The following is a 21,046-nucleotide window of genomic DNA, read 5'->3' as shown; positions in this document are numbered from 1 at the left end:
ATGAGAGCCACTGTCAATACACATTTATTGAAGATCGGCCACCTTTGGAGAACTGGGCTAAATGGACACTGAAAGACGTATAAGACGTTGTCCCTGTCCCTAAAAAGGCTTACAATGTGGCCGGCAAGGTAAGACAGAGAAAAGTAACAGGAAACACATGCCTGGTGAGTGGCCGCAGCCGGTAGTGACTTGGACAACTTTAACTGGCCCTAAGTCACAGTGCTGTCCCCTGCTCATCGAGCAGACTGCATGGCCCCCGCCCCAGCTGGCAGACACCAGGAGCTGCATTTTGCAAGAGACTCAGGCTTAACTTCAGTCCTAGCACACAGTCCCCACAACACACATGCTCAGGTACCTTGTGGGTGATGTTCCTCTAACAGAGACGTTTTAATGTTCGTACTCAGGGCAAGAGAACTAAGACTTTTAGAAGCAGAATCCATCCCACGTTCATAGCGGCATTACTCACAATAGGTGAAAGGGGGAAGCAGCCCACATGGTCATCAACAGATGAATGGATACACAAGATGCAGTTTATACACATAATCAAATACTGTTCTGCCTTAAAAAGGAAGGAAATTCTGATACACGCTCCATCATGGGTGAACCTGGAGGACATGATGCTGAATGAAATAAGCCAGTCACAAAAGGACAAACACTGTACGATTCCACGGATATGAGGTTCCTAGAGTATAATCAAGTTCATAGAGACAGACAGTAGAATGGTGGTCGCCAGGGGCTGGGGCGGGGGTGAAGGAAGGGGAAGTGAGTGTTTAATGGGTGCGGAGTTTCAGTTTGGGAAGATGTAAAGGTTCTGAAGATGGATGGTTGGGACGGGGGCACAATAATGTGAATGTACTTAATGCAACAGAAATGCACACTTAAATATGGTTAAAATGGTAAATTTTATGTATGTTTTACCACAGTTAAAAACCAGAATCCATAAAAGTCAGAAAACAGGGTTTCAGAGTGTTTTGTCTTGTCTCTTTTACAGATCTATGCTACAGGGACCGTCTTTGGAGGAAATAAGCTACAATAGTCCAGCTCCAGCTTCTAAACCCTGGGGTCCCCTAAGAAGGTAACAGTGGTCAAAGCGAAGCCCCAGAGGGTCCGAGATGTGAAGAGGTGTGACCTCTGGAGAGCCTGTCCACCGATTCCACACCTACGGACCCAGGGCCTCTTGATGCCGGGATAAAATGCAGCCCCTGCAGTCATGGGTCCCTACACCTCGGCGTCTTCTGATGACACCAAACACTCAGGATGGAGAACAGCCTGATGTTCACACACCAAGATGGTTAGGAGTGACCATTCCAGCCCAGGTTACTGGGAATCTTCCCAATGCTGGACAAGCCTCCTGGAACCAGGCGGCTGGGCTGAGACCCTCCAGGAGGGAAGAGCTGGCCTTACAACAGGAGCATCGACCTGCAGGCTTGAGGTCGGGGCCGGAGCTAGAGAGCTCCGGTCCAACCCCACATGCCTTCCTTTGGTGCCTACAAGCAATGCCCGAAAGCTCTCGCCTGGTTTTGGATCTGAGCCTTTGGGTTCAGACAAGAAACTTGTCTATGGCCAGATGACTTCTGTGAGCATAGAGAAGGCCCTTGAACTCTTCTTGCAACTTTTTATGGAAATTTGAAATTGTATAGCATGTATATGTGATATTATATAACATACATGATAGTACATAATACAAAGGATCCTTTGTGCCATTGTCACAACTCTGCTGTAAATCTGAAATGATATCACTCAAAACCCTCACCCCCTACCCCCGGGGCGGGAGGGGGGGGAATGAAAACAACGTACTTAAGAATGAAAACCAGGCCGCCAGATGTAGAGAACGGACTTGAGGACACAGGGGGTAAGGGGAAGCTGGGACGAAGTAAGAAAGTAGCATTGACATATACACACTACCAGATGTAAGATGGATGGCTAGTGGGAAGCTGCTGCACAGCACAGGGAGATCAGCTCGGTGCTTTGTGACGACCTAGAGGGGTGGGATACGGAGGGTGGGAAGGAGGCTCAAGAGGGAGGGGATATGGGGATATATGCATACACAGAGCTGATTCACTTTGTTATAAAGCAGAAACTAACACAACATTGTAAAGCAATCATACGCCAATAAAGATGAAAAAAACAAAACAGGCTGCCAGGAATCACTTCCCTAATTTCTCCCAGCTCATCTCCAAAGCTCACTTTGCACACTCTTCTTGCTGGGAAATCTCTGCTTTGGAAAGTTCAGGCAGCTCTGTTCCTCATCCTCAAAATCTGCATCTAAGTACGATTGGACCCCTAGTCAGAGGAAGTGTGGCCGACACACCTCTTCCTGCACAGGCCACTGGGCTCCAAGGCCTGGTTGTGCCACAACCCCTGGGCACCCTGACCACACTGAGCTGAGCCTCTTCACTGGGGCTCCTGCTTAGCCCCCCAGCGAGCCAAGGTTCAGGGGTCCCCAGGCAGACCCACCGAGCCTCCTGATGAGCCCCAGAACCACACAGCCCTGGTTGGAAGGCCAGCTTGGGCTCCTGCCGCCTGGGGGACCCGTGTGGGAGACCGTAGCCTCCCTGAGCCTCAGTCTTCTCATCTGTAAAAGGGGCGATGATCACTTGGTGGGGGGATGAATGGGAACCAGCATAGGGAAGGTGCCCACACATCTGTGGCCATAAGAGCCCCAGCTGGTGGTGGGTGGAGGCTGCTGAGCCCAGCACTTGGCTGTCAAAGGTTTCCAGGAAGGAAGCATTTTAATTTCATCATATAGTTAACTTGCGTGTCACGTGGGAAAAATAAAAAAATATTTTAAATTATATATAAATGGTGGTGGTGGGTCAGAATTTTTCAGGCTTTGGGAAACTCTAAAGGCATTTAGTGTGGTCTTGGGGTAGGGCAGGAAAGCACCATAGGGTGAGTGGCAGGGGTGAAGGAGACAGGGAGGCGGGCTCAGGGGGGAGATTATGAAATGGGCCGCACTGGGGACAGGTGTTTCATGTCCTTTAGTAGATTACTAGCAAAAACTTGAGAGCAGGCATAGAGTTCCCTGTGGGGATTTTTTTCCGCCACTCAAGCCTAAAATCCAGCTCCTTCAAATAGGAGATGCTCATCAGATGACCACAAATCTCTCCGAACGGAAATGAAGCTTTACCTTCTTTGGCCTGGCAGTCATTTCTCTCTCTCCAGTTTGATTCTGAAAAACTCTGAACTTTTGAACTTGAAGCCTTAGTTATAAACGATGATGTCTTTGCGCTCCTCAAATTATCCCCAATTCTCATTCACTTGTATGCCCCGCGATGAGCGATTCCTTCCACACCATGATTCTAGTTACCAGTGGGTTAGTCTCCCCCTCTCTCTGATGTCCAAAGTCTTTCTGAAGTTCTTATGTACAGAACATAACGTGATGCTTCTTAGATGAGTCTTGTCAGGCCTTGAGGCGGTAGCTCTATGGATGTGACGAGTGAAGGACAGACAGAAGTTGTCCTAACTGGGGAAGTCTCACGACATCCACGTCACATGTCACAGGACAGGTAAAGAAATATGCTTTGTCAGCCAGCTTCAGCCAATGGCAGCTACCACTTAATGAGTACCAACCATCATGTCATTTATTTAATCCTCACATCATCCCAGTGTGATAGGTCTGGGGCTTTTCGTAACCCTATTTCACAGATGAGGAAACTGAGGTTTGGAGAGTTTGTCCCACATCAAGCAGGTGGTAACGGAGCAACAGGGCTTGGCAGACAGGGTTCTTAGACCTGCAGAGCCATGACCTTCCCACGAGTCTTTTCCCAGGTAAGGATGCACATCTTTGAGGCACTGAAGGTAATACTGGGCTTTGCTACATTTGAGAAGGCTGACGTGTGCACCCCTGGGAAGCTCCTGTTGGCTCTCCCCAGGATGAACTTACCAGCTTCATCTCAGACCCTGGGGCTCCCCAGGACACCCCGAGCTCAGTCTTCCTGCATCTGTCTCCTTCTTGGCTCCCAGGCATTTCCTTCCCTCTGCAGATAAGTGAAATCTGAAGCTGCTCTCATGCCCAGCTGAAGGCTTTCCCAGAAGCCAGGGCTAAAGGCTGGTACGGAAGCTCCCCTGGTTAGACCCCAGGGCAACTCCCAGCTGCCTGGCAACTCGTTAGGGACCCGCCCTTCCCAAGGACAGCTTTGACAGTCCCTCCAACGTGGATGTCATATATCAGAGGTCCTTGGAGGCCTCTGGACACACTCGGCTATGTTTTGTCTGACTCGCCCCACGTGGGCTTGTCCTGTCTTTTATAACTAAAATGGTTGCAGCATTTAAACATATGATGTTTCATACAAAAAAATCAGGAGGTTTCCATAAAAATCTAGGTTTCTAGCTTCTTGAAACAGAAAAACTCTGGGCCGTGGTGATGCTGACCTCTTTATACGGGATATCTGCTTTCAGTTTGCCTCAGTCCCCACCACTCCCTACTGTTCGCCAATACTGAGGCTAAAGGTCAGTGCTCAATTACCAACATGCACCTGGGAGGGCTCGACTGGTTTAGGTTAGGCACCTGGCCCCTGCAGGCACCAGAGGTCGAGAGCTATGGTATATTCACTCTGGCTACTTCTGATGACCTATAGGAGGCAGGGAATGTGGTTTGGGAAAGCGCATGGGCCACGCCCTTGGAGACCAGGCCCTTAGTGGCCTTGCCATGTGTTCATCTGTAAACTGGAGACGCTGTTACCCACACTCAAGACTCCCTTTGAGAATTCAGATGCAAAATGCAATTATCTCCCCAAGTCAGGGCTCAGCTAACTCTTCCTACAGAGGGCCAGAGGGTCAATATATTAGGCTCCAGAGGCCGTTCGGTCTCTGGAGCAACTTGGCTCCACCACCATGGGATGGAAGCAGCCGTGCACAGCACCTCAATGACCAGGTGTGTCTGTGTCCCCACCATGAAGACAGGTGCTGGCCGGGTCTGGCCTGAGGGTGGCAGTTTGCTGACTCTGCCCTAAGTGACTCTCCGGTTGCCTGGGAGTCTGCCCTCCAGTCTACTCCGCATATTTCAGGTACAGGAGTTATTTAAAAAACTCTGGGGCGGGCCTGAGCAACAAATACACACCGAGACCTCACAACATTCCTAAATGCCTTGCCTTCAAGTGGCAGCTGGCTCTGGTCCAGCGTTTGCAGGGCCGATTCTGAGAAGGTTCAGAGAAGGAAAACACGAAGTCCACGGCTCCAGACGGGCCAAGACGACGTGCACAATAAAGATGAGAAGGTGGAGGGTGAGGGAGAGTGAACCGGAGGTGATGGGGAGACTCGGCAGGCGTCTTGGGAGAGGGGAGAAGGGATGTTTCTGGAGGGAGCGGCCAGGCACGGGGACACGGGTGGGTTGACCAGCAAGCGGAGCTGTGCTGGGTGGGAGGCCCACTCTGTACTCTATGAGGGGCGGGCGCCAGGGAAGATGCGAATTGTACTCTGGTTTTCTTGGTTGATGGATTAAAGACAGGGTGCTGTTGCCAAGCTTTCCGAGGGCTGCACACGTGTTGGATCATGTCACTCCCTCTCCCCCAAATGCCCGTGGCTTCACTGTACTAAGAATGATCCCCGGGTCCTCACCCAGTCAGCACGAAGGCCCTGGCTACTCCCCCCGCACCGGGCCCTTACCTCATGCCCACCCCCGTCTCCCGCCGCCCAGACACTGGCCACCCTGCTCTTCTTTCGGAGATTCAGGTCCTGCTCCCCGGCTTGTGTGCTTCCCCCTTGTCTGGGAATAATTTTCTCCCTGCCTCTTTGTCTCCTGCAGGGTTCGGCTTAAACACCACCTCCTCAACGATCCCTCCCCCCTCAGGCCTTCCTACCTGTCTGTCCTTCAAGCTCAAGTTTCTCTGATCGTTATCTGCTTCCCCATCACCGCATACTCAGTGCCCAGGGCTGGCCCTGCTACCCTAGGTGCTGAATCAATACAGGTTGAAGAAATGAATGATATATGGGTAATACACACACACATGCATTACACGCTGTTTCATTCATTCAGCATATTTATTGAACACCTACTATGAATGGCCAGGGGCTGACCTAGACCCAGGTGGTACTACTTCAGGACAGTGGGTGCTAACGACACTCACACTTTTCTTGCTTTCTTTACTTCTGGAAGACCTGCCCCAGAGATAGAGAAACCCCAGGAATGGGTTATTTCCTAACTGACATTGCAGACCAGGAGTTTTCAACTTCAGCACAATGGACATTTAGGGTCAGATGATTCTTTGTTCTGGGGGCTGCCTGTGTGTGCTCGGAAACCCGCCAGCTGCACACCCACCCAAGCTGTAACAACCAAAAGTATGTCCAGAGAACCGGCGGCCCAGACTGGACTGGCTGTCCTGGTCCAGAACCCGGAGGATCTGCATCTGCAGCCGTCAGCTTCTCGGGAGACTGAAACAAGCCCCGAACTGGGAAGTTCAACTAGAACTGGCATGTTTCCACCTGAACTTAAGTAACACACACAGAATGTCACCACACCAATTGGACAAGGCTGCCAGGGGCCAGGTCTGAAACAAGACAGAACACAGACACTCAACCCACAAAAATGACTAAACGGCCCCCTCTTCTGACACGCAGCGCCGGCTGCCTCCGTAGCACTGGCGCCTTGTCTCCCTCCATTCCTCCTGCCTTCGGGATAAAACTCACGGTGCTGCTTAGTCACGGGATTGCCCTCACTTCCTGATGACACACCAATCCTCCTTCAGGGTTGCCAGATAAAAGACAGGGTGCCCAGTTAAATCTGAATTTTAGATAAACAGTGAATAATTGTTTTATAAGTATGTCCCCAATATTGCATAGGATGTACTTATGCTATATCTGAAATTCAAATTCAGCTGGTGTCTGTTTTTTGTTTGTGTGTTTGTTCTTTTTGCGGTACGCGGGCCTCTCACTGCTGTGGCCTCTCCCATTGCGGAGCACAGGCTCCGGATGCGCAGGCTTAGCGGCCATGGCTCACGGGCCCAGCCGCTCTGAGCATGTGGGATCCTCCCGGACCGGGGCACGAACCCGTGTCCCCTGCATCGGCAGGCGGACTCTCAACCACTGCGCCACCAGGGAAGCCCTGTCCGGTATTTTTATTTGCCAATCTGCAACCTAATTCCTTAGAATTAGCCCAAATCCTATACTATGCGCCTCTGGATGCCCTCTTGCTGAGAGTCCTCTGCCTGAGGGTTCTTCTAGTATGTTCTCAGCAGTTGCAGCAGCTAGTAAACCCTGACTCTGATGCAGGTTGTGTTCCTGGGTGTCTTTAGAAAGAACAATCCCCACTTTTTGAGGCAGGAAACTCTGAGAGGCGGTCGTCCGAAAGGGCTATCTGTGAGTGGCCAGCAGAGGACAGGCTGGGGGTGACAAGTAGGGAAAGTGGAGTCAGGCTCACATCTTAGTTAACCAGCGTCCAATACAGGGACTGCAATCTGGCAAGAAGTGTGGGGGGAGTATCTCATTTCAGCACTGGACGAGGCACAAGGTCGACAATTTAAGGCCCCGAGGGTGCCAGGTCCCATCTCTACAAAATTCCTTCCAAATTGAAGTACAGTCACCAGGGAACCACCATAGAATTGACAAGTGGTGTGACCCTGGGCAAGTTTTGTAACCTCTCCCAGTCTCAGTTTCCCCACCTGTAAAATGAGCATAACGATAGTGTGAGGATTAAATAACTCAATGGGTTGAAAGTGCTTGGAACAGGCCTGGGAGAGTGTGAAACTAAACATAAATTTTTAAAAGTAGTTGAATAAGGAGGAAGGTGGGCTGGGCATGTGAAGTGGCACCAAGATGGTAGTTTTTGCCAAAATGCCAGGCATTCAGCAAAGGACATGTTTGTCCTGCTTCTGTTTGTTCTTCAGTTCTTTTGGCAAACGGCCGTGTAGGCCAACAACAGAGTTAAAAAATTAACCTCCCCCAAGCCTTCCCGGGAGAGGGGAGGAGCCCACATCTCTGAACCTCAGCTTAGAGAATATCAGAGCACCGGTGGGCAGGTGTCGGAGGCTTGGTGGGCGATTTGGCTTCTGGTTTACAGGGGCTGGGGCAGGTGCCTCAGTGTCTGTGTGCAGCCGCTCTTGAGAGAGCGAATGAAACATGGGCATGGGGTGAGGGCACAGACAGAAAAAAACAGAACATCTTATCAGACGGTGGCAATTATTCCAAGGCATGTAGAGAGTGAGTGGACACAATCATCAAAGTACCATGCCTGAACTCACAACTCCACTGGGAAGGTGATGTCACTGCATTTTCCAGACGGGGACATGGAGACAAGCCCAGAATTCAGCCATTTCTATGTTTTTTTGTATCAGTCTGTTTAGTCATTCAAATCTAAGACATAAAGAGGTGATTCTCCAACCTGACTCCGCCTGGCGAGCCTGTTAAAATGCAGACCACGGGCCCCAACCCCATCATGATTCCCACATTCCACAATCCAAGAACCTGCATTTCTAAGACGTCTCCAGGTAAGCTGACGCTGGGAGCTGGCACCACACTTTGAGAACCACTAGTCGAGGCTGCCTTGGTAACAAACTCCGGGTGATGCCGACACTGCCCGTCTGTCTGGGGGACCACATTTCACGTGTCAATTACTTCCTAAAATGCAGGCAAATGCAGAGACACAGACTTGGGCATCTCACCTTGACAGGTTTACCTGGTGAATCGGTGTCTTCTGGTGGCTCCAAAAACAGGAATCACCAGGGCCCTTGTTAATGCCAGAGGCTTCCGTTGCCTCCCTTGGAGGTTCTGATTTATGGATATGAGATGGGCCTGGGAGTTTCTATGTTAACAAGAACCCACAGGGATTCTCATCCATGAAATGTCGGGGAAGGAAGTCCTTCCCGTGGAAGACCCTTACTTAAGAGCTGAGCAAACGGAAATGTAAGGGCAACGCCTTCCCCAGACCCGCTGGACTTCACCTGTCTGAAGGAGAGTCCAGTCCCTGCAAAGAAACCCACACCCCAAACGAACCAGTGCAAGTTCACAGCGGGACGCAGCCCAGCCAAGTGTAGAGCCTGGCGCTCGGGGGCCCTACGACCTCCGAACCTCTAATGTGTACCAGGCGCTTAGGGGTGATATCATTGAATTCGTGTAACAGCAGCCTTATGAGGGAGGCAGGTGCCTTTCTCCTCAATTTCCAGATGAGGAAATAGGCCCAGAGAGTTAAGTCGCTCAAAGTCACATGGGAAGTAGGTACCGGAACTGAGATAAGACCAGGTTTGTCTCCCTGCAGAGACAGGCTATCAACCACGCCTGTCCTACCTGTGGTGTTGCGACATCATAAGGAACATATATTTTTTCGGTCTTTGTCCGGGCTCCTAAAACTCTCAGAATCTCCTGAGTGGTAGAAGTGATGGGAGCGCCTTTCGTTATCCATTGCAAACCAGTTTCCATCATGCCTGAGTTTAAGTCAGTGATGACTGGTAGCTGGAAGCCCCCAGAAGGCTTCAGGATGCAGGCTGGTTGCCAGGGGAACCAACCACATGATTAGCGGGTTGGCACTTTCAACCCCACCTCCACCCCGCCACCAGGAAGGGAGAGGGGCTGGGGATTGACCTAGTCACCAACAGCCAATGATTTACTCAACAGGCCAACACAACGACCTCCATAACAATTTTAAATGGAGGGGTCTGGAGAGCTTCCGGTTGGTGAAGCAGAGAGGGTAACACACTCAAACTCCACAGGGAGAGATGCTCCTTTGCTCGGGACCCTTCTAGATCTTGCCCTGCCTGTTCATCTGTATCCCTTATAATGTCCTCTATGATACACTGGTAACAGTAAATAAAGTGTTTCCCTGAGTTCTGTGGCCACTGTAGCAATTATCCTCGTTTTATTGCACTTTGCTTCACTGTGCTTCCCAGATATTGCTTTTTTTTTTTTTTTTTTTTTTTTGCCGTATGCGGGCCTCTCACTGTTGTGGCCTCTCCCGTTGCGGAGCACAGGCTCCGGACGCGCAGGCTCAGCGGCCATGGCTCACGGGCCCAGATGCTCCGCAGCATGTGGGATCCTCCTGGACCGGGGCACGAACCCGCGTCCCCTGCATCGGCAGGTGGACTCTCAACCACTGCGCAACCAGGGAAGCCCTGCATTTTTTTACAAATTGAAAGTTTGTGGCAACCCTGCATCAAGCGAGGCTATGGGTGCCATTTTTCTAACAGCATTTGCTCACTTCGTGTCTCTGTGTCACATTTTGGTAATTCTCGCGATTCTTCAAACCTTTTCATCATTATTATATTGGTTACAGTGATCTATGATCAATCTTTGATGTTACTATTGCAAAAGGATTACAGATCACTGAAGGCTCAGATGATGGTTAGCAAAATTTAGCAATAAAGTACTTTTAAATTAAGGCGTGTACATTGTTTTTTTCTTAGTCATAATGCTATTGCATACTTAATAGACTATGGGATAGCGTAAACATAACTTTTATATGCACTGGGAAACCAAAAAATTGGTGGGACTTGCTTTACCGTGATATTTGCTTTATTGCAGTGGTCTGGAACCAAACCCGCAATATCTCCATGGTCTGCCTGTATTGAAGTTAAGGACATGCCGGACAAAAGCGTGTGGGTGACCTGGGAACCCACTATTTGCGACTGGCACCTGAAGTGGGGGGCAGTCCTGAGGGACTGAGCCCTTAACCTGGGGGTCTGTGCTGACTCCAGGTAGTATTACAACGGAATTAAACTGTAGGACATCCCACCGGTGTCCACAGAGAGTTGGAGAAGTGGTTGGTGTGGACAAAGCCCACACCTTAGGTGTGTGAGAAGTGTTGTGAGGAGAGAACCAGTTTTCTTTGAGTGGTGTAGGGAGATGTGTCCTAATAAAGGGCACCTTGGAGCCACCCGGCCTCCAGGTTCAGGCCAATGGTGTTTGGAGACCGTCCAGGAGGCGTGCTTGTCTGTATCTTCACTGACTACTTCCTGACACCCTCCCCACTCTGGGTGACTGGTGCCTGTCCTGCTCGGCCCACCTACAGTGGGTCCCTGAGTCCTGTCCTTCTCTCAGAGATCCCAGTTTACCTTTTCCACCCCCTCCTCCTCAATGCACGTGAATTCAAATTTCGTCTCTGGGCTGATCTCAGTGGTTCAGAAAGCCCTAGTTTATACTAAGTTGTGAATGATTGATGACATCATTGGACACTCTGCCAGGACATGCTGACTCAAAGGAATCTCCAGTTGGCGTTACAGGAAGGTGGGAGAGGTGTTTTTGGACAGGCCATTATACTTTTTAGAAGGTAAGGCAAAGGAGAGAGAAGATGCTATCCCACATTAGTTTTTCCCTTGACACCTTTCTACCTGGGACAGTGGGCTCTCAGTATCCCATTAGCCAAAGCTGTTCCTAAAAGTGGGAGGAGGAATCTCTACAACTTAAGGTCCCTGCGCACTGTGGCGACCGTGGGCCAACCCCAGGCACCGTCTTCAGCCCTGAAGGAACTTGCTGCCCGTTTCCTTGCTTTCCCTCAGCGCATCCGTGGATGAGTCTGCCTCCCAGGTCTTGAGTGGCACTCACAGGCTCCGTCACTGCCGAGCACGAGATGCCCTCGAGAAACAGAAGCTGGGCGTCTGGCTCCCTTGCACAGCCCCGGAGCTCCTGGGGGGCCGGTGGTGTTAGGAGGCTGAGCTTTCCACACCGATGGTCTCATCTCCCCTCCTACTAACACAGGTAATTAAGAGGACTAATTAAGAATTCACACTGAGAGCCCAGAGGCCAGAGCCAGCCCTCTGATGCATTTTCTTTCATCCTCCAGTACGTTTATTATTATTATTTTAATACTTTCTAATTTAATTTCTCTCTCTCTCTCTCTCTCTCTCTCTTTTTTTTTTTTTTTTTTTTTGCCACCTCGTGGCATGCGGGATCTTACTTCCCCAACCAGGGATCGAACCCATGCCCCCTGCAGTGGAAGCTCGGCGTCTTAACCACTGGACCACCAGGAAAGTCCCATCCTCCAGTACTTTTCAAGTTGGGATCCTCTTACATAAAAATCTGGATTTCTGGCCTCTCTTGGAATATCAGAGGAATCAGAGGACCCACATTCACTCTTTTGTGACGGCATCTGCTTGGGACTCCTCCTCCTGGAGGGGACCCCACCCAAAGTACCTGCCAACTCCAGGCCCACTTATGCACTGCCCATCATTCTGTCTGGCCCTGTAGGTTTCTGAATCTGTGACTAAATTGTTTTCCTATGTTTTGGTCTCTATGAAGGCCCCCGGTGCCCCAAGTCCTGGTCATTCACACGCTCGAATGACATCCCCTTAAGTGAGGGCTGGATGACTTGACTGGCTTCTAGTGAATGGAATGTGGCAGAAGTGATGGGGTATCACCTTCAAGATTAGGTTCTTAACAGACCGTGGCTTTCATCTCTCTTGGTATATCCTGGATCACTCACCCTGGAGGAAGCCAGCCACCACTTCCTGAGGCCAGCCCTGTGGACAGGCCCACGTGGTGAGGGACTGAGACCCACCGAGTGACTTTTGAAGTAGGTTCCCCACCAATAAAGCCTTCTGATGACACTGCAGCCTGGCCCACAACTTGACTGCAATCTCGTAGGGACCCTGAGTTGGAGGCACTCAGTTAAATTACACCCAGTTTCTGACCTGCAGAGACTCTTATAAATGCTTGTTGCTTTAAGTCACTAAGGTTTGGGGCAACGAGTTACACAGCAATAGATAATATAGCTTTAGATTTTGCTGTGAAGGTAGTTTTCTGTTTACCACCTACAGACATTTGAAAGAATATTATCCTGGGAAATGGGCCTCCATCCTTTCACCTTAGTCTGGCGATCCTGATGGTGACAGCCACACATAAAAGGTTTCCATCAGATGACTTTAGGTATCAGAGCAATAGCCAAAACAGTGACATGAGGACTCCACATTATTGAAAAGAGGCCTGAAGTCAATACTATTAATACATCCATGATTCATTGTGAACAGGAAGTTTGCCTTCTAATGGTATTTAAATCAATCAACTTAGAACAAGCTACCCCTCAGTTCTACAACCTCATTGATAAAATTCACTCTTTTAAGACACAATCCCTGGTTGGAGAAATCTGGGGACGAGGGAAGGAGAGGGTTGGAGGAGCAGTAGGGAATAAGTCATTTCAGTGTTAATTGTTAACAGTGCTGTTTACAGTTTAGACATAAGGCAAAATTTGGGTGGGGCATGTCTTTTCTGACAAAGTGTTTAGTGCTATGAATTTTCCTCTGATTGCTGTCTTAAATCTGTGCCATTGATTATGACAGGTAGTGTTTTGATTATCTCTTTAATACAAATTCTATAACTCTAGTATGTATTTCCCCTTTCACCCAAGGGTTGTTTATTAGAAAATGTTGAAATTTCCAGGTGGAAGACTCTTTTGCTCTGAGTACGTCCTTTCACTGTCGTGCTCTGGCACTGTTTAACTAGGTCACCTAAAGATTATTTAATTATCTAAGGGGTGCACCTGTGTTTGACTTTGCTCTGTGCTGTTAATGAAGGGCTCAAGCACTGTGAAGTTACAAGTCAGCCTGGAGATTTCTGTTCAGAAAAAAAAAGATTACCCCAAAGGACACAGTTTTATTGCCCTGTAGTACCACCACTAGTTTTGACTTGAACTTAGCAAACTTATTACAGAATGACTTTTTAAGTCAACTACAAATACATCATGTGTCCAAGTGTTCTTTGAACCAGCTTTACACTGGCCTCCTGGATTCATGCATGGTTTGAATAAAGCTTTGACAGATGTTCCTTTTATATTGTATGAGGTGTTCATTTTATATTGCATGATTTAATTTTTTAAAAAGCATACATTGAAACAAGAGTCCTTCAAACCTACATCTTCCTCCTTGGTTTCCTCCTAATTATAAAAACTCAGAGTTACAAGTAAGCCTGTAGAAATAACGTGGTTGAGGGGACCTGGGGGAATCTATTTCACTCCCGATGTTTAAAAGGCAAAGTTCCTTGAAGCAAGTGAGAATGTGTTGTGGCCTAACACGCAACATTTAATATCAGAAATGGATGGCCAAAATGTGCTGGGAAACTACCCTCTAAAACCATGAAATCCATTGCTTTCTGGAAACACGAACAGGAATTGCTGTCCAAAATGTTCAGGGCATTCCTAGAAAGTCAGGCCCTGGGTGGGGGTAGGGGTGCAGGGTGTGCCATCTGTGTCCTGGAAGCATTTGGAGCAGATGGTGAAAGATATGCATGTGTATCCAAAAAAAGCCAACCAATGCTCCAGAAAGAGGCCACTGTCCCCATGACCTCTTCAGATGGAGTTTCCTGGGGGATCTCTCTGGAGAAGGGTGAAGCGATCAGAGTGGAACCCTCAGGAAGGCTACATGGGATGGGGGTGCCACATGAGAAAGTCAGGCCAGGTGCAATTCCCACCCCTGCTGGGGACTAATAACCAGCCCCTGGCACTTCAACCTCCCTGGGCCTCAGTTTCACTATCTGTGAAAAGAGGAGGTATAGACTACACAAAACATAAGCCTTCACTCTCCAATACAGAAGCCACCTGCCACATGTGGCCGTGGAACCTTTGAAATGCCACTAGCCTGAATCAAGATGCGCTCGGTGTAAAATACACACTGGATTTCAAAGGTGTCGTACTAAAAAAAAATGTAAAATATCCAATTAATATTTTTATATTGATTACATGTTGACATGACAATATTTTAGATATACTAAGTTAAATAAAATATATTATTAACAATCAATTTCACTCATTTGTTTTCTTAAATGTGGCTACTAGAACATTTAAAATGACATCTGCAGTTCACTTTGTATTTCTATGGGGGAGCACTGCTCTAAGGCCTCTCCAGGTGTAAGCATCTAGGAAGAAAGAAAAGACACACCGAATACTGATGTCAGGTATGCTTTGCAATATTATTATGAAGAATTAGAAAAACACTCTGTGACATAGATCGCAGCAAGATCTTTTTGATCCACCTCCTAGAGTAATGAAAATAAAAACAAAAATAAAATAGGACCTAATTAAAAGTTTTTGCACAGCAAAGGAAACCATCAACAAAATGAAAAGATAAACCACAGAATGGGAGAAAATGTTTGCAAACGAAGCGACCAACAGGGGATTAATCTCCAAAATATAGAAACATCTCATGAAGCTCTATAACAAAAAAACAAACAACCCAGTCAAAAACTGGGCAGAAGATCTAAATAGACATTTCTCCAAAGAAGACCTACAGATGGCCAAGCGGCACATGAAAAGATGCTCAGCATCATTAATTATTAGTGAAATGCAAATCAAAACTACAATGAGGTATCACCTCACACTGGTTAGAATGGTGATCATCAAAAAAATCTATAAACAATAAATGCTAGAAAGGGTGTGGAGAAAAGGGAACCCTCCAACACTACTGGTGGGAATGTAAACTGGTTCAGCCACTATGGAGAACAGTATGGAGATTCCTTAAAAAAATAAAAATAGAACTACTATATGACCCAGCAATCCCATTACTGGGCATATACCCACAGAAAACCATAATTCAAAAAGACACATGCACCTCAATGTTCATTGCAGCACTATTTACAATAGCCAGGACATGGAAGCAACCTAAATGTCTATCGACAGAGGAACGGATAAAGAAGATGTGGTATATATGTACAATGGACTATTACTCAGCCATAAAAAAGAACAAAATAATGCCATTTGCAGCAAGGTGGATGGACCTAGAGATTGTCATACTGAGTGAAGTAAGTCAGACAGAGAAAGCAAATATCCTTTGATATTGCTTATATGTGCAATCTAAAGAAATGGTACAAACAAACCTATTTACAAAACAGAAGTTGAGCCACAGATGTAGGAAACAAACTTGTGGTTACTGGGGGGAAATGGGGGGAGAAGGGATAAATTGGGAGATTGGGATTGACATATACACACTACTATATATAGAATAGATAACTAATAAGGACCTACTGTATAGCACAGAGAACTCTACTCAATACTCTGTAATGACCTATATGGGAATAGAATCTAAAAAAGAACGGTATAGGTATACGTAGAACTGCTCAGGGGGGCAATCACACCAGTCTTCTTCCCGCACCATTCCCTGCTCCAAGAGGATCCCCCTCGGGGTCACGGACATGGCAACGAAAGACAAAATGAATCCCTCATGGCAGTGCTCGAGCTGTGAATGGAGGATGACTTCCTGGCACCATGCCGGGGCCACGGCTAGGCCTACGTGACATTTCTACCACCAGGCAGACACCCGCTCAGCCCACATGAGCTCCGCTGTCACTGGATAAAGGGGGTTGACACCAGCTTAGAAGGGCAGCTGGGAGCCTGATGGGGACGGGTGGAAGGTGGGGAGGAGGAGGGACACAGCAGGTTGGGGCTACAGAGGCAGACCCGGGAGGGCACAGGGACAAGACCGGTGGAGAAAGAGCCAGGAGAAGGTGGAAGCACCGTATGAAAGTCCTCGAATGTCGAGGTGAAGAGTGCAGACCTGGTCCGGGGTGCAGCACGGAGCCGGGGTCTGCAAGCAGGCCACTCAGATGGATGGAATGATTGACAAGAAACAACCAACCGACCGACCAACCAACCACATTCAGAGGTGGTGCGGATGGATTCTGGGCGTCGTCTGCAGTGCCCGCAAAGGGAAGCACGAGACCCTAAGTAGGGAGTTGGATGTAGGGAAGGGAAGGAGGGGTGGATCCTGAAGACTTGAGGGGCATCTGCCAGCACTGGGCGCCTGGATGGGGTTGGGGAGGGGTGGCTGGTGGAAGCTAGGGAATCCAGGAAAAGGAGGGTTCCAAGATGATGCTGAGCTTCTCGGCCCTCAGCCAGGACCACCTAGAACTCTTCCAGCCCAGATGACGCCTTTCTTACTGTCTCTTTCACACAACACAGCCTTGCAATCTGACAGCTCTCCGTGTCCACGTCTATGATTAGGTGCAGATAACTTTGCTGCCTTGTCTAGGGCATCACCTGTCTGCCCCCACGTGTTTTCACAGAGACCTTGCAGAGCAGGAAGATACTTTTCTCACGGGTGGTTGAGGAACATTAGCAATGATGCTGGGAAGGGCTGTGGACCATGTGTTTGTCCAGCACAGGATTTCTGTGGCCAGGCTTCCAGGAAGAGACTCCACGAGCACCATAACCCCGGGGGCTTTCTCAATTACACCAGAATGCTCAGACCATCCACCTTACCCAGGACCCTTGCGTCCTGCAACTCATCTGGGGTCATTTCCAGGAGCCAGGACAGATGCAAAACCACAAATCAAGGCTCGCTGCTCGTGGCTAGCAACTCTGGCTTAAAAGCACACACTGGATAGGGGAAGGTGACGCTGAAAAAGAGGTCTGCTGATTGTCTTTCAATGACCCACGCTTTACACAAAATCACGTGAGCCCTAATAACCAAGAAAGGGATAATGAACGTGTGGAATTCAGCTGTGAGCCAAGAATGTAACCACGAATTCCCACACCTTATGAAGTGGTCCTACCTGGACGTAGGACATCGCTGGTATGTGTGGAGGGCAGCCCTGCAGGGACACAAGAGGTTCATTGAGTCCCTAGATTCAATCCCGGCTCTACAGCAGAGGCCGCTTCCTAGGAAAGACTGCGCTGGGGCCCCACTCAGGTCATCTGTCCTCAGAGTCCCTTTTACTTCTTTCATGAAGCATTGCTTTCTCTTACAATTCGTTATTATGGGTTTAATATTATATTTGATCAATATCCTTCTTTGGTACCAGACTGAAAGCCCCATAGAGTGGGATGGCTTCTGGCTTTTCTCTGCCTGGTGCCTAGGACAGAGCCTGGCTGATCACAGGTGCTCAATCAATGTGAGTCAAAAAAAAAGCATGACGAGTAAACGAAGAGCCAGTGGGTCCAGGGCTGTGCGGAGGGACAGCCCACGTCAGCAACTGAGTGCTACCCTGGCAACCCTGAGTGCTACTCTGGCAACCATTTTCACAACGAACCTCCAAGGAGTCAGTATTAAATGTCCAAGGGGCAGTTGCCTTCATCCTTATGGATAACTGCATGCCTAAATTGTGGAATAATTAATAATAACTAAAAATATTATTTATCTAATATTATAATAATGAATGATATTATTATTCCATAACAACTAATTACGAAATAGCCATAGTACAGAGTAACAATGTCTATAAAGAAGAAGAGTGAAAGAAGTATAAGGTAACTATATCATCCACTTGTAGCATCTAATAAATAAATGAAACAATTTAAGCTCTGCAGACAAAAAAAAAAAAAAAGGACAATACCAAGTTATATAGTTCCAGCCACTTTCATACATTTTCCTCAAGGGCATTTGACTCAGGAGAGAAGAAGCAGACTTGCCCTCAGTGGGTTCAGGCAGCCTCTCACCTCTTGTCTGATGGATTCTTTCATAGGACATGGCCCAGAAATACAAGTTAACTACTTTACCTGTTATTCAACTGAAAAAAAAAAAAAAGGTTTTTCCCAGGACTGCAGGAAAAACTGGCTACATTGGACTTAACAGTAGGTAGTATTGGGTCCAACAAATTCCTCAGGAATTTTCCAAGGCAATTTGGACTCTATCCCATTTTCTCCTTTTGCTGGGACTTTAAAATCTAACTACTAGGTGAGATTCAGCCCCACTGCACTTCCTGAGCATAAGGTGGTGATTACGGACGATCCAATATTTAGGCTGATGTAGGCGGTGCCTTGGGAGAAGGGGGGTTTGGGTCCACCCTGTCCACCAGGATGAAATGAATATCTCAGCGTAAGACAGAATCCAGGAACCAAAGAGGAGTCAGGAGCCTGGTCCACGGGAGGCTTGAGGGGCCCCTCTTGTGCCTCCAGTGGTGGATTTTCACAGGTTTGATTCAAATCAAGTAAACGGGCTGTGAACTAAGATGGCTGCATCCACAAAGCTTAACTCTTAGGACTGAGAATTGAGACCATCTGTGTCAACACAACTTAAGTATTTCTTCTAGGAAGTTATTGTAAACCAATAAATAACTCTGCTGTTCACGGCAGGAAATTCCTATGAAACAATTTGTCCTGGCACAGTTTGCTCACCTGGGAAAACAGCTTGCTGATCAATGGTTTACTCACCAAGATTCCCTTTAAGGCCCTCGTCTTGCTGTATCCACCCATCCTGAACTATATTATGTCACAAACTTTGCTGAAACCCAGTCGATTCTCTGCCTTGAGAAGCACAGCTTAAAGGGTTTGGGCCTGGACCTCTAAACCCTACAAAAATGCCTCCTGACCTTAGACACCAATAGGCCTGTGCCCTGGCGATGCCCTCCTTGACAGCAGTTGCTTGAATGAACTTGGCTTTGCTTTACCAACAGCCTCTTCGGATGGATTTTTTTGAGCCCACAACTGACAGAATAAATCAGGTTTGGCCTCTTGGAAACAGGAAGCATATAAATGCTATGACTAGCCTATGACAGATTTCAAATGCACATTTCACCTCCACTTCCCTCCTCTTTTACATGATTCGGTATTTTCCAAATTTTCTACAATGAGTTTGCATTATTTTGAGGGTGAGTGAGAGGATGCAAAGCAAACACCATAAGAAGAAAATCAATTCCCAAGTGTACATTAGAAACGATTGTCAGGTCTTAATTTAACACACACACACACACACACACACACACAGAGTATATAAAATACCCATTGAGCAGCTCATCTCATTAAGCTAGCAAGGTCTCCCATTGACATCAAAAGGCATGTAGAAAAGGGGTCCAGTTTTAATCAGGCTGCCTTGGTTCTCTCAGGCCTCTGGGGTGTTGATAAAATACACCAGCAAAAACATTCAGTCAGTTTAGGTAAGGCCCAGGGATCTGTGTGTAGTTCTCTTTTTTTAATGAGCACTTAAGTGATTCACAGAATCAAGCCAAGTGTAAAAGCACAGGAGCCTACAACCGACTCACTAGAATGCCAAGTCCAGCTTCCATCAAAAACCGTCCAGATGAAAAAGGACCAGGGCTTCCCTGGTGGTGCAGTGGTTGAGAGTCTGCCTGCCAATGCAGGGGACACGGGTTCGTGCCCTGGTCTGGGAAGATCCCACATGCCGCGGAGTGGCTGGGCCAGTGAGCCATGGCCGCTGAGCCTGTGCGTCCGGAGCCTGTGCTCCGCAACGGGAGAGGCCACAACAGTGAGAGGCCCACGTACCGCAAAAAAAAAAAAAAAAAACCGTCCAGATGAAAAAGGACCAGGTTGGCAGTTGACAAAGAAAGAATGCCTCAACTGTCTCGCCCAGGTGGCATCTCCCCATGCCTGGGTCCTGGGCCTGTCTGGAAGCACACTGACTCACAAAAGCCCCGATCTCCTGTAAAATCTGGGAATAGCTCACAGCTGGGCTCAGGCAGGGTCCCTAGCCAGAGCTGGCTCAGAAAGCAGGCTTCCCTCACCGTTCTCTGCAGCCCTTCAGCTCTCCGTGCAGCCAGCACAGGGAGTGAGATGCCCATTAGCAACCCCAATCAAGGCCTCCTTTTACCTTAAAGAAACTTCCTCGCTTCTCCGTACTGCGGGCGCCCATGGTCCAAGCTGACATTTCCTGCGGCAAGGCTCTACTGCACGCCTGGGACTCCTGAAGGTAGAGACATTTGTAATGGTTAGTCCAGCCTGTAGGAAATTCCTTTCTAAGCCACAGAACACTCACAACAACAGTCCTGCCAAGATCTTTTTCCATCAACAACAGAGTGCCATTTTATTTCCCACCAAAGCCCTTCCATCTCCTTTCAGGCTGATTTCCTGCTACAGACAGCACAGTTCCTAGACTCAGCCCCACCTCGCTGCCCCCCGCCTGCTCCTCCAGCTGACGCCGAAGCCCCCTGGGGCTGCGGAAAGCATAATGATTGCTCTGTGTGTTTGCTTGACCTCACGCTCAAGTCCTAAAGGGACAATGTTAGATGTCACTGTAATCTGCTCCAAAGCTCATGGACTTAATGTGGCTGATCACAGAAGGCCAGCGGAAGAGTGAGGGCCTGCATGTCCCAGGAAATCCTGCAGGAATGGGATGAGGTCATTATGAGCTTGGCTGGCCCTCTCCCTCCGGCAAGGTCAACACAAGGGCACTGAGAATAAATCCCTCTATTTTCTCCAAAGAAATCAAAGACTGGGATGAAATACTGTGTCTCTGTTTTCAGAGAT

At 48.3% G+C, this 21,046-nt stretch overlaps 1 protein-coding gene across 4 annotated transcripts in view; it reads right to left on the bottom strand.

Annotated features, from left to right (window-relative positions):
* Window positions 1–21,046, bottom strand: part of RIN2 (Ras and Rab interactor 2) — a 237,023-nt gene that overhangs the window by 85,614 nt on the left and 130,363 nt on the right. For all 4 annotated transcript variants that reach the window (XM_081256382.1, XM_081256385.1, XM_081256381.1 and 1 more), the window contains one exon: window positions 20,391–20,483. In XM_081256382.1, the coding sequence (XP_081112508.1) occupies window positions 20,391–20,447 (57 nt within the window). In that variant the 5' untranslated portion in view covers window positions 20,448–20,483. The remainder of the gene's footprint in view (window positions 1–20,390; window positions 20,484–21,046) is intronic.

This window comes from Mesoplodon bidens (assembly GCF_964165515.1).
Source record: "Mesoplodon bidens genome assembly, chromosome: 15".
In the NCBI taxonomy this organism is placed as follows: Eukaryota; Metazoa; Chordata; class Mammalia; order Artiodactyla; family Ziphiidae; genus Mesoplodon; species Mesoplodon bidens.
The sequence above is the reverse complement of the archived record's forward strand: the minus strand, read 5'-3'. Positions and strand labels throughout refer to the sequence as shown.